Below are 13,203 nucleotides of genomic sequence, written 5' to 3' on the forward strand. Positions count from 1 at the left end.
ACAGACCCACAGAAAGACATAGGTAGACACAGAAATCGTTTACTTGATGCAAGACTTTGCTCTGCTCAGTCAGTGCTGGACTTTCACTCTTAATTAGGGCGCGGCTGCCCTCTGGTGGCGGTATGAGGTATCGCCCGCAGTGGAGGATGCCAGAGTAAAATCGCACACAGCGTTTTGGACACAACAGTCCTTTCAGCTGTGTGAATAAAGCACAGACAACAGCGAGGTAACAGTTTCAATTGTCATAAATCTTTATTGAAACAAATAAATTAATAAGTTAATAAGTTAATCAAGTGAGGTACTCCTTTGAAACAAACATTTTTCTTCTGCTTCTTTTGATTTAAAAGCACAGTCGCTTTCCCCGTCAGAAAACCTACAAAGCTATTATGATTATTATTTATTTCAAATCGAACTGGAAGACTTTTTTATTAGTTTGTTAGCTTTTATTGCATTCGAGTTTCATTCTTTTTAATTTATTTCAGTTGTCATTTTTATTTTTTCAATACGGTATAGAAGAAAGATGCAATGAGTAAGAGAGGAATGGGAAGGAGGACGAAGGTGGAGAGGAGGGGAGGTAAATGGAGAATAGAGTAGATGTTTTTTTCCTTCGTTTTTCTTTAAAGGAGTGATAGGAAGCATGCAAAAAAATAAGCATGCACAGCATTCGCGAAGTGTTCGAGGCAGGCGAGATGCACAGCATGCTGTAATGATTGATAACATGCACATATATGTCAAAGGAGTGTAAGCAGGTGATTTTCAGAGATGTAGAGTGTCCTGGAATCGTATGTCCCTGGTTTCTATGCTAATTGGTGTGTTTTTTGGGGGGGTTGTTTTTTTACAATGCATGCAAGTCGTAGTGTGTGTGTGTGTGTTAGAGAGAGAAAAAGAGAGTAATGCTCAGAGCAGAGATGTGCACAAAGTGATTCTGCCCCCACCCGTTCCCAACAAACGTTATCAATGAATCCAATAAGTAAAATAAATTGAAATATTAAGAAATGAGCTGATGTTAAATTTGATGGCCCACATATGGAGTCCAGACTCCCACTCCATAGCGGTGTTTAGTTTTTGCCGATCCAGGGTTACACAGAGTGATCTGCAGGCCCCTGTGGACACACGCAGCAGCCACTGAGTCCAGAGCTTTTGCTCTGTTCCCTTGTGAGTTACTTAATTCAGTCCTCTACCTGAACTATATCTCCAGTTGTTTCACAGATGGCCATTAATGAAAAAATATCAAATTAAGCAATTATAGTTCAAAGAAGTTTCCAATTAACCTGCAGGCACAGGGGCTACTCCGGTACAAGCACCATTTTAAGCCAACACTGCTGGCATCAGGTACATTGTTTCTTGCCTGTTGGTTGAGTGAAATGTGTATATATATGGTTTTGTGCTTCTTCGGCACACAAGGGCCCATTAGCTCCCAGTAAAATCAGTGGATGGAGTCTGTTGTGCATTTGGTGTCACTGGAGGTCACTGTGGGTCATTTATTTATCAAACACAAAAAGAAACCCTCTGGTTTCAACTGCCATGACTGACTCCTGATACCACAAAAAGGAGTGAGCAGGTGTGTGGTGACTAGTTGTAGTTGCCTGGATGCAGTGGGGGTTAAGCACCTTTTTTTTTTGCATTACTTAATTTGTGCATTACAGAATGAAAGTTGATGAGTGAATATAAGGTATATACATACATCAGCCTTATATCAGTAAACTCAAACACCTAGAAGTCAGCAGTGGGAACCCAGGAGGCCCAGTGGCTGCCCCTCACGAGACACACACTGCACTGATGAAGAGCACGGCCACAGTGGAGCCGGATGAACGGGCTTGCGCTACACACATGGCGGTGGGGGGGCCTCCACAGCTCCTCCACTCCAGTGCACAATGTATCCCTGTTCTGCAACTCCAAACAGACAAGGTAACTGCAGAACTAAATCAGAATGTCACATCCTTCCTGCCAACACCAATATATGTTGTTTTTTAATTGTGTTCATGTGCATATTTGCAGCATCAGAGGTTTACAGTTGCTTTCAGAAAAGTGGTGGGGTGTTGGGGGGGATCAATTGTGTCTCTGGAGCAAAAGGCTGTAAAAAAATCCCACCAGCTGTGGGACTGGAAAAAGGTGAAATAGCACCCTCTAGTGTCATTCAAACACAATTGCAACCACAAACGATCAAAAATCGTCACATCCAGGAAACACACAAACAAACAAAAAGAACAGAGTTGAACACATATCTTAACTTATGACAAGTGCATATTGTCTTACAAGTATACAATATCTGCTACTGGGTTAACCAGGATTGACTGCACAGGCCCGATTTTCTTCAGTCAGAATCTGCTCTGCTTACATTCATGAGTGCGCTGCAGCTCTGCAGAGTGAATCCATGCGCCAGGGGTGAAGAAAAGCAGACACACAAACAAAATAAATAAATACACAAAAGGAGGTGAAACTTTCTTCTGGTTTTGCTGTGTTTGTTTAGAATTGTGAGCCGGAGAGTGGTGCGTTTCTGTTGGTGTGTGTGTGGCCCCTACAATTCAGAACACAAAATTGCTTGGTTGAGAAACTGCATTCCTTTGCTTTTCAAGCGTTTAATAAAAGAAGGAGGGCAGAGTTAAAGCATGGAGATTGTGCATCCACAGAGTAGCAGTGCGTGGTGTGATGTAGCGCATGCTGTTGCCTGGCTGGTCTAACTGGAGTTTGTGGAGTAGACTGGAAGCCAGTTTCCCAGGTGCAAACGCAGTGAAAGCAGTGGAGCCGTAAAGCACTGCCCAGTGCAGCTCAGCGACAGTACACGTGACGCGTGACAGTGGTACAGCAGCCAGGCTGACTGTGCATGAGTCCAGCCTGAAAGCAGACACTGCCCATATCGAATGCTGATGTCCACAAACTGCTGCATTAACAACAGTGGAAAAACCCATTTTCCATCTTGTGCAAAGTGAAAGAGTCAATGGTGCTGATGGCGCAGTTCACTGTTACTTCAGCTTCAGTTTCTGAGAGTGTGCGTGTGTGTGTGTGTGTATGTGTGCACGTGTGTGTATGGATACATGAGTGTGTTTTTGCATGCATATACAGCTCTGGAAAAAATTAAGAGACCACTCCAAGTTCAGAAATCAATGTTAAGTTAATTTTTTCCAGAGCTGTATGTGTGGAGGTGGAGGTGGGAGGTGGAAAGTGTGCGTGGTGCTGTATGAATGTAATTGGAAAAGAATCGATAGGAATTCAATGGAATACTTTTGTTCCTTCTAATTTTACTCTTTCGTATACAACACCTTAATATAAAGTGTTACATATTAATAGTATTAATATTATTATTATTAGTTGTAGTAGTAGTAGTAGTAGTAGTAGTAGTAGTAGTAGCAATAATAGTAGCAATCATAGTATTAGATGTAGTATTACTTTCCTTGTGTCATATAAAATGACTAAATTAAATGTCAAAATAACTATTGTTAGCACGCGCTAAAAATACCAAGAAAGCAATAATAAAGAATGAAAGGGAGATGGATTGTAAAGGCTTCGTTGTCCCACCCGCCTCTCTGTGGGGCGACCCTGGGCAGTGGGCTCAGAGGGGACAGGTCAGGGAGTGGCTGGAGTGACAGACGTCCTTGCAGGAGTGTTTGTCCGCCGGGGGCAGATCGTGCCATTGCCGCAGCCCTGTGGAGTAAAGCGCAGTGAGGTCACAGCCAGAGTGGTTCAATGGCAAAGACGTGCTGCAGCAGGGAAAATGGGCAGTGCGTGGGCAGGAAGAGCTGGGCAGGAGTGCAAAACTGACATGCATTTGTATGGTTTATATATGTGTTTCTGTTTCTGTGGTAGGCATCGGCGAGTGCCAGGCAGTGTAACTGGCTTGAGTTGTACAGGCAGTTTCTTCAGGTGTCAGAGGTAGCAGGGTGGACAGCAGCTGACCAGTGTGAGGTCAGTCATACTAAACCACTGCTGCCCAGCTGGTGCCCTCTGCAGCCTCTTCAACAGCCCAGGTTGTTAGAAAATGGCATCTTGCTTTTTATTTTAAATGCAGACAACTCACGGTACAAATAATATAGAAAGACTAAAAAAGAAAGAAAACCAAAAAAAATTGCATGGCTTTACAGCACGGCCATTTCTGCCTGCGATGCAAAAATGCACAACCTATAATTCCCACTACCAGCAGAGTAAGATTGGGAAGCTGAGCAACTGGTGCAAAGCAAAACACAGCTAGACAGAAGCAAATCCTTGGTTGCAGGCCAGAGGGATTACCAGAGTGAGCCCCAGTGCCTCACCACAATAAGCAACCGAAACAACACACGCCATTATAATACTGCACGTTTTTTGTTTTTTGCAAAGAGGGCTTAAGATCACATTCAGAAGGACACCTGAATAGTGTGCTTAGTTTTTGTAATACAGAGACTCGGGAGACCGAAATAAGTTTGACCCGTGATAATCAAAATAAAAAATGATTAAATAAAAAGGAAATAAAAAGGAATGAACATACAACTTTTTCAGCAGCACACAGATCAAACATGTCCACATGTCCACCTTTCCAGGGTTTCAGAGGAGCCACTTGTCTTTGTTACCCTGGGGAAGACTGATGGTGTGCAGCAGGTTAACCGTGTAAAGTTCAGGTAGGAGTTGCGTGTTACTGGTAGGGGAGTGGAATGTCCATTCCTATGGTGTCTGACTCGTGAGAACTCAGGAAGTCAGAGGAAGAGGAGAGTGCTTTGTCTGTCATTCTGTCTGAAAGCAAGAAGTCTATTCATCTCTGTTTGTCCTTCTGTCCGCCCCATTCCTATAAGCGGAGCAGTTGTCGTTTCCTTTCTGCATATTTTCATTTACATTTTTTTTCAACAAATAAACAAAAAACAAAACAACATGAAAAGTACATTCATAGGAAGCTCTGTGAGAAGAGGCAGCTTGGTCATAGACTACGCATCCAAAAAGGTCCAAAGAGGTCCATTAAAGAACGGCACCCTTGGCAGAGAGAGGTCCTGAAAATGCCAAAAAAAAAAAAAAAAAAGGAAAAATAATGTCCAAACATCTGGTAAAAGTCCATTAAGAATTAGTAAGAAAACCAAAAACAACAACTAAAAAAACAACATTGTCTTGATTTGACAAAAATATACAAAATCTTTTACAAAGTCTGCTACATTTGATTCGCACGGTGTCTGTCCTTGGGAGCAGTCCGCAAGAGGGAAAAATCAATAGAGGGAGACAGGGAGACAGGAACCAGTGCTGTGTCTGCAGTCGTGTCCAGCAGAATGGTGTGTGACGCCGCGACCTGGCACGCCACGGTAACCCTCTGAACCCAGCCAGTCAGGAGGCCTCTGACCCTGATGGGACTGTCACACAGCCTGCAGGACCACAGCCCAGGGCAGGCCACACTGCTGTGGGGTAGCTGTGTCCATAACACTGCAGCCACACCAGCACTGTGCCCCTCTGCTGCCCCGACGGCGAGAGGACATAAAGAGAGGGAAGGGAGGAAGGTGAGGACAGAATAAGGGGGGAGGTGAGACAGAGTGAGTTACAGACAGAGAAAGAGAGAGAGGCAGGTCCAGTCAAGAAGAAAAGGAGGAAAAGAAGAGAGAGAGAGGGGAGAAGGGAGATAAGGAGCAAGGGAGAGGGCAGAAGAGAGAGCATAGCGAGAAGAGCTAAAGGAGTTGGAGAGAAGGCCGAGGAGGGAGCGAGGGGCTGGAGAGAAGGCGGAGGGGGGTGGTGGGGTAGCTACCCTCAGTCCAGCGTGGTGCTCTCGGAGCGGGAGATGTCGAGGGTGGTGGCTGAAGGGAAGAGGTCGTGGGGGTCGGTGGCGCTGTGGTAGTCCGAGGTCAGATCCGGCTCCAGGAGGGACAGCGTGAAGGGAGAGCCCTTCTTCAGACACTGCGTGTAGAAGTTCAGCAGTAGGTCCAGCTTGTTCTCAATGGACTGCACCTGCAGCAGAGTCAGAACATCAATCAGTCGATCCATCAATCGCACATAAACTCATGCCTGTGAACCCCTCAGTCCACCCATCCCTTCCTCTCCCCCCGCCATTTTCTTTTAAAATAACAGGAGAATAATCAATAATTCAATCAAGTTGTATTGGCTATAGTGTCCTTCAGGAGGAGATGTCAGAGAGAATTTGCTGTCACAGATATAAATAGTATTTCACTAGTAGTTCGGCTTGATCTCCAGCATTAATTTTCAGACTGAATTGCAGGCTCCTCAGCTCGCCCTCCAGTTGCAGCCAGGGGGCTCCAGACAGCTACGGGTGCTGTTGTGTGTCTGGAACTGCACACCTTCACTGTGAGCTGCACTGCCATGAGCCATGTTCTACATTTCCTATTAAACCGATCTTTACTATATATACTCCTCTTTCTGTTGTTCCTTGGAGGTTTATAATGCAGGTGTGCTTTGGAAAGAAAGTCGCTTTGAAAAACAGCATCAGACAAACAGGAGAACAGAGTAAGCAGAGGGGAAAACACAGTAGGGAGAAAGGAGCAAGAAAGAGAAGGAAAGCTAAGGTCAAGAACTCTTGACGCACCCCCAGTTCCTCCTGGCATCTCACCTGCTTCTCCACCTTCATCACGCGGCCCATCATGCTGAGCTCGTCCAGGGGGTCCAGCTCGGGGGGGGTCTTCTCACCCTTCTCGCTCCGGATCCTCTTGTCGGGCTGGATGGCACCACGGCCCACGATCTGGTCCACCCTGCACAGCCACACACAGTGCAGTGGTGTCAATATCAAGCGCCCTCAGATAGATAGATTGATGGGTGCATTGGTGACAGAAATACGTGTAGAATTCTTTTTATATTGACTCCCTGTGTGTGAACTGGAGCTTTTCCAGGAACAAAAACCCATTAATAAGTCCAATTGTGGACATGATTAAAGCAATTTGGTAATTTGGTAACAAGGCCTGTAGCTTGCATGCATGCATTACCGTATCTGTGGATGTGCTACTGTGTCCGTGGCATGTTTTTGCCGTGTCTGTGGCATACATTACCGTGTCTGCAGGCTCTTGATCCTCCCCAGCATGTCCAGGTGGCCGGCAGAGTACTGCTCAATAACATCCTTCACATCGTACGGCCGCAGTGTCTCCTTAAACTTCCTCTTGGCTACCAGGAACTTCAGGATCCTGCACCAGAGAGAGCGAGAGAGAAATATACACAGTGGAGCTGCTTACTGATGCTGAATAAATTAGTAATAGATGGTTAATTATGATATCACACAGCCAATGAATTACTCCTTACACACATTATTACCACATACTACTCCCGCTTTTCACACAATATATATAAAATCTTTCCAAAAAGGGTTGTTTACAACATTGCGATAATGTTGGTCTAGGGCTGCATTAAGACTCTTGTAATTAAAGAGCTGCAGCTCGCTACATTCTGGGCAGGTAATGTGCTGACCTCGGCCCTCGCAGACAGACAAGACGCTGACAGAGATGCCAGCGGTGCAGTCATCCAACCCCCAGAAAACAAACCCCAAAATAAAAACAAAATTAAAGAAAACACAAGTCCTGTCAATAATAAAGAAATGCACAAAGATCCTGATAAGAGCTACTTCTCCACGTCGCCACACTCAGCACTGCAGATTGACACGTTGCCGAGGCTGCAGTCCCTATTCCTCTCCTGAACTGCTGTGAAGGCATCTCACACGTTTAGTCAGGCTTACTCAGGCTTTCCTGAATCAGTAGTGTCAAAGGTAACATTAGCTCCAGAAAGAAAATCATCAGCCCTCTCCTATGACTATGAACCCCACTTCTGGCCTGATTGGCCTTGCTTGGCTGTCTGACCGTGCTTGGGCATCTCAGTGGACCCTCCAATGCCAAATAAAAACAAGATGTAGGTGGGGGTAAAATAACCTCTACTAGCAGACATGCTTAGATGCACACGGATTCACACACTGACCTATACAAGTGCCCTGGGATTTTGTTTTTTAAATAAAATCCATGCTATATATTGGAGTTACTGACTCTGGAAACTGTCACTGGTATAGACTGTAGACTATGTTGTGTGGATATGTTTATTTGTGTGTGTGTGTACACTTTTGCTGATATCGGACTATTTAAAGGAAGCAACAGTGCACCCCACATGTATCAATAATATCAAAGACACACACACTCACTCATATCTGTTCCACAAGGAAATGCCCCATCAGAGCCACAAGAGAGGAGAGGAGCTAATGGGGTGGGGGTGGGGGTGGGACTGGGCGACCCGCTAAATGAAAGCTAATCCTTGTTATCACTCCCCAATTACCGGGGACGGCACTGCTGGCGAGGCAGAAACCACGACAGCCCGGCACTTAAAGCGCCACCGGACTCGTAGATTCATAACTTCATAACTATCTGTCAGCACTGTGCCTGGGTGCGCGTGGTGGGTGGGGGGGGAGGTTATGATGAAACCCTATCTAAGTGGGACAGGCTGGAGGTGCAGGGATAAGTGTTTCATTATGCACAGGCTGTGTAAAAAAGCAAAATAAATAATAACTGTAATCATAATCATAATACACAAAGAGCTCACCCGTCAGCATAGCTTCTGTAGCACAGGCTCCTTAGAAACAGGAGAGTGGAGATATTTTTTTTCAATCTGTTTTCATTTTTTGCATTATTTTTGGGAGTATATTCATTAGATGAGGAATCAAAAGATGGCATTTTATGGTACAAACTTGGTATAATAATAGACTTTATATCATGCCTTTCATTAATAAAATCACCTCCCAAGGCAAAGCCAGTGGAACAATGAATAAAAAAACAACCAACATTAAACCAACACAAGTTTGAAAAAAACGATATAAGGAGAAGTTGTTGCTGTTTTTGTTATCTTGTCAATTGACTTATTAAGGCATGTTGAATAACTGGACAATAAAACCATGGTGAGTAACCACTTAACATTAGCACAGTCTGATACATTGACAACACTAATCATGCTTTAAATTAATAGACAATAGTGTTTTTTGGTTGTATCTGTTTGCAGATTTGCACTTCATTCATTTGAATTGGTGCGCTGAGAATCCAACTGGGTGCCAGACCCTGCCAGCAGCATTAACCACAGCCTGTGCATTATATAGACTTTGAGAAGTGGTGCACTTTAACTGATGGTGATTCTGATACAATTATACACCAGATTCAGACGAGAAAACCAATACCAATATTGAATTATTATGAAGTAAGCACTAATATTGACATGCCTGGGCCTCGTTTGCTCTGAACACCTCAACGAGAGTGAATTAATTATGGGAGACAAGCTATTGGAAATCATGGCTTAAGAGCCAGAGACACAGAGGGCAGCCCGGCTTCATCACTCACCCATTCTGCAGTCAAGCGGGTTCTAAAGTCGATTATTGGAAACAGTGTGAATGGGTGAGGGGACATATGGTCAGGCTGACTTGAACATCGGCCACAGGCAGCAAACCCACGATACTATACTGCATTACATGATATTGCTGTGCACTTCACTCAGCTACACTACACTGCACACTATACACTACACACAACACTACAAGCCCAGTTGCCAGCTCCATTAAACTAAGATTCAGTTTCTAATTAGTGTTGCTTGAGATTAAAAATGCTCCACACTGAAGAGGGATGAGTGTCACCACAGGGACAGTCTCACACAACTGTGAGTGTGTGTGTACCTGCATATGTATGTCTGTGTCTGCATATGGTATCTGTGCATGCATGTGTGTCTGTGTGTAGATACATGTGCGTGTGTGTGTCTGTGTGTGTGTGCATTCGTGTGTGTCTTTTTGCTGGTTTCAGGCTGCCTCATCAGTGAGGTCAGTGCTGTGTGGCTGCTGTGACCAGTGTGCCCCCAAAGTCTCAGAAAATAGAGGAGCATCTTAATATAGATTAGAAAAAGCACAGGGCCTAGTACTGATCCCTGTGGAACTCCACTAACAACCTCAATCCAGTTAGAAGCAACTCCTCTAATCGACACCCTCTGTTTGCTAGACATCAACCAGTTCATAATCCATCTACTTACATTACCCTGAATGCCTACAGCTTCCAATTTGAGGATCAGTCTTTGGTGTGGAACCTTATCAAAAGCTTTTTGAAAATCTAAGTATATCATATCATATGCTTTCACATGATCTACAGCTGCTGATAGATTAGTAAGACATGATCTGCCTCGTCTAAACCCATGTTGCCTATCTCCAAGAATATGGTTTTCATTAATACCTTGCACTTGTCCACATTGAATTTCATCTGCCAGGTGTCGGCCCACAACTGACTATTATCTAAGTCCCTTTCAATAACCTGTGCTGCAGAGATTGTATGTGCTGAGCCACCCATTTTAGTATCATCTATAAATTTGACAAGTTTGCTAACTATCCCTGAGTCCTGATCATTACATGCAGGTAACAAAAATGTCCACTATAATTACACTATGGGATGTATAGAAATAGATGAAGTAATGCATGAGAAAGACCTAGGAGTCTATGTGGACTCCTCAGTTTCTCCATCCAAACAATGTGGGGAAGCAATAAAAAAGGCAAACAGAGTGTTAGGGTATATTGTCAAAAGTGTAGAATTGAGAACAAGGGCAGTGATGTTCAGACTGTACAATGCACTAGTTAGAGCTCATCTGGATACTGTGGACAGTTCTGGGCTCCGCACTTCAAGAAAGATATCGCTGCTCTAGAGGCAGTTCAGAGGAGAGCAACCAGACTTATTCCAGGTCTGAAGGGAATGTCCTACTGAGAGACTGAGGACCTGAACCTTTTCACCCTGGAACAGAGGAGACTATGTGGGGACTTGATTCAAGTCTTCAAAATCATGAAGGCATCGAACACATGGGACACAAATGGAAATTGGGCTTCAAGGCATTCAAGATGGAAAACAGGAGACACTTCTTCCATTTTGGCTGTTTGGCTGCATTGAAATGCCTAACACTGCTTCTATAGAACACAGGTCTGCGAGGTAATGCTTCTCGAGGGATATTCATGTCTGCAGATGTGCTACAGGATGTGATTCCTCAGCTTCCATAGACCTCATGAATAGAAGGAAACCCACAGATGTTGAGACTCTCTGAAGTGGAAACAAGACTTTGTGTTTCTTGATGACTCTGTTTATCTCTGTATATTTATATTTTGCAGGTACCTGCATAAATAACGCCTGGGTAATAAAAAAACAGGAAGATATCGAAATCCCATTTATTTATGTCATCTGCAGGATCCTGCAAATTGCTGACTGGCACACTAAACGAAGTGCACATATGCACAGACACACAGGCACGCACCACGCTGGCGCTGCTCAGGGTCAAGACTGTACCTCTGCAATGTCTTTGTTATCTTATGCCTATGTCTGTCTATCTGTCTATCTTTTAAGACAGTGTATGTGTGTGTCAGCTTTGGACATTACACACTGCACTGATTGACAGCTCAAAATTTATACAGCCCCCCTAGTTTGGCTACTGGGAATCTTTACACTTTCCTCAATGAAATACAGATCATCGATAAGTGCAGTTCACTGAAAAGTATTGGTTAGACAAAATGGATCACCCAGTTTGTTTGCAAATGGGTGTGAATAAAACAAAACAAAACAAAAAAACATTACACTCTGTAGCCCAACACAACATATTTAGACCATGGCGAAAAAATAGCAAACGACAAATTAAGGTTGTGAAAAACTGTAATATAAATATATTTCTTCTTCTTCTTCCTATTATTATTTTGGCAGCCCGGGCTTGGTGCTGTAGGTGTTACGAACAGCACACTCTGCACTCTCCATGGCGACATTGATGAAGTAGACGGCGGATCTGGAACCGAGGGCTCAGCAGTTTAGCGGTTGCTAATTTTACCTCCTCGCGTCCTTTCAGTACATCCATCTTAATTGCGCTGCTGGTCTGCAAACGACTCCTCCTGCTCCCAGTGACGCAGGCCTGCTTTGCCAGGGCACGGCCACCCCCTGCATGCCTGTCCGCCCCAGCACGCTCAGCCCGAGGCCGACCGGAAACCGTGAAACCAGTGACTGGTCAAGGAAACAACAGTTCCCAGCTCACACCTTGTATGAGCAGTTTTGCATAATATTCTGCTGATGTGTTCAGGTTGGGTCTTCTTGAAAGGGATGCTCCAGACAAAAATGTGATCTCATGTTTCCCTTTAATAAAAATGCAACAGGTAGTCAACCTGGGACATTGTGTACGCCGGCCTCTGTCAGCCACACTGCTCCCTCACTAGGCAATACTGCTCCACAGTAATGCATTGGACGGATTTGAGCTTTCATAAGGTTATAGTGATGTTTCTAACATGTGAATGACAGTGCACACGTTGTGTGTGTGTGGGGGGGGAGGCACTATTCTATTCCCTTTTCAACACGTATGTCCAAAGGCCTAACCATACGCACACACACTTACATATACAAATAAAGCACACATACACAGTAACAAACAAACACACACACTACGTGACACACTACCATGCAGAGGCTCCCTGACATACATTACATATAGTGTAATTAATCTCTGGTCCTGTATTACTATACATACACCTCAGAGCACCAGTAATATAGGGCACCTTAGAGCACTTCATCGTATCTGGGCTGCAGCCCACTCTGTGCTGCTCCTGCTGGCATATAAACATACATGTACATATATTAAACACTGTATATATTCCTATATAAATAAATACACACACACACACACACACACACACACACAGAAACACATATAAATGTATGATGTCAGTATTTGCTTTCCCTCTGGATTTGATGCACATCCAGCAGTGGGCTGCATCTCCTCTGGGACAGCTGGTTCCTGTACAGATGTTTCTGGTGTTTTTCTGCTGCCGTCAGTGCAAAATTTTTATATATATATCTATATTTATATCTCAAACCATGCATACAGTTAGGTCCATAATTATTTGGACAAGTACACAATTTTCATTATTTTGGATCTGTACACCACCACACTAGATGCGAAAGGAAACAATCAATATGTGCTTTAAGTGTAAACTTTCATCTTTAATGTGAGGGTAGTTACATCCAAATTGGGTGAACAGTGTAGGAATTACACCCATTTTTATATGTGGTCCCCCCAATTTTAGGGGCTCAAAAGTATTTGGACAAACTAACATAATCATTAATTAAATTGTGAGTTTCAATACTTGGTTGCAAATCCTTTGCAGTCAATGACTGCCTGAAGTCTGGAACCCATAGACATCACCAGATGCTGGGTTTCTTCCCTGGTGCTGCTCTGCCAGGCCTGCACTGCAGCTGTCTTTAGTTCCTGCTTGTTCTTGGGGCGTTTTGTCTTCAGTTTTGC

The 13,203-nt window shown here is 44.1% G+C and overlaps 1 protein-coding gene across 1 annotated transcript in view; it reads right to left on the reverse strand.

Moving 5' to 3' along the window:
- Positions 1 to 227: 227 nt before the first annotated feature.
- kcnq4 (potassium voltage-gated channel subfamily Q member 4) overlaps positions 228 to 13,203 on the reverse strand; it is a 59,967-nt gene continuing 46,991 nt past the window's right edge. The window contains exons 12-15 of the mRNA XM_066717215.1: positions 6,939 to 7,070; positions 6,506 to 6,644; positions 5,690 to 5,889; positions 228 to 4,952 (exon numbers count right to left, since the gene is read on the reverse strand). Coding sequence (XP_066573312.1) covers positions 5,692 to 5,889; positions 6,506 to 6,644; positions 6,939 to 7,070 — 469 coding nt within the window. The 3' untranslated portion in view covers positions 228 to 4,952; positions 5,690 to 5,691. The remainder of the gene's footprint in view (positions 4,953 to 5,689; positions 5,890 to 6,505; positions 6,645 to 6,938; positions 7,071 to 13,203) is intronic.

The sequence above is a fragment of the Amia ocellicauda genome, chromosome 11 (assembly GCF_036373705.1).
Source record: "Amia ocellicauda isolate fAmiCal2 chromosome 11, fAmiCal2.hap1, whole genome shotgun sequence".
Classification (NCBI taxonomy): domain Eukaryota; kingdom Metazoa; phylum Chordata; class Actinopteri; order Amiiformes; family Amiidae; genus Amia; species Amia ocellicauda.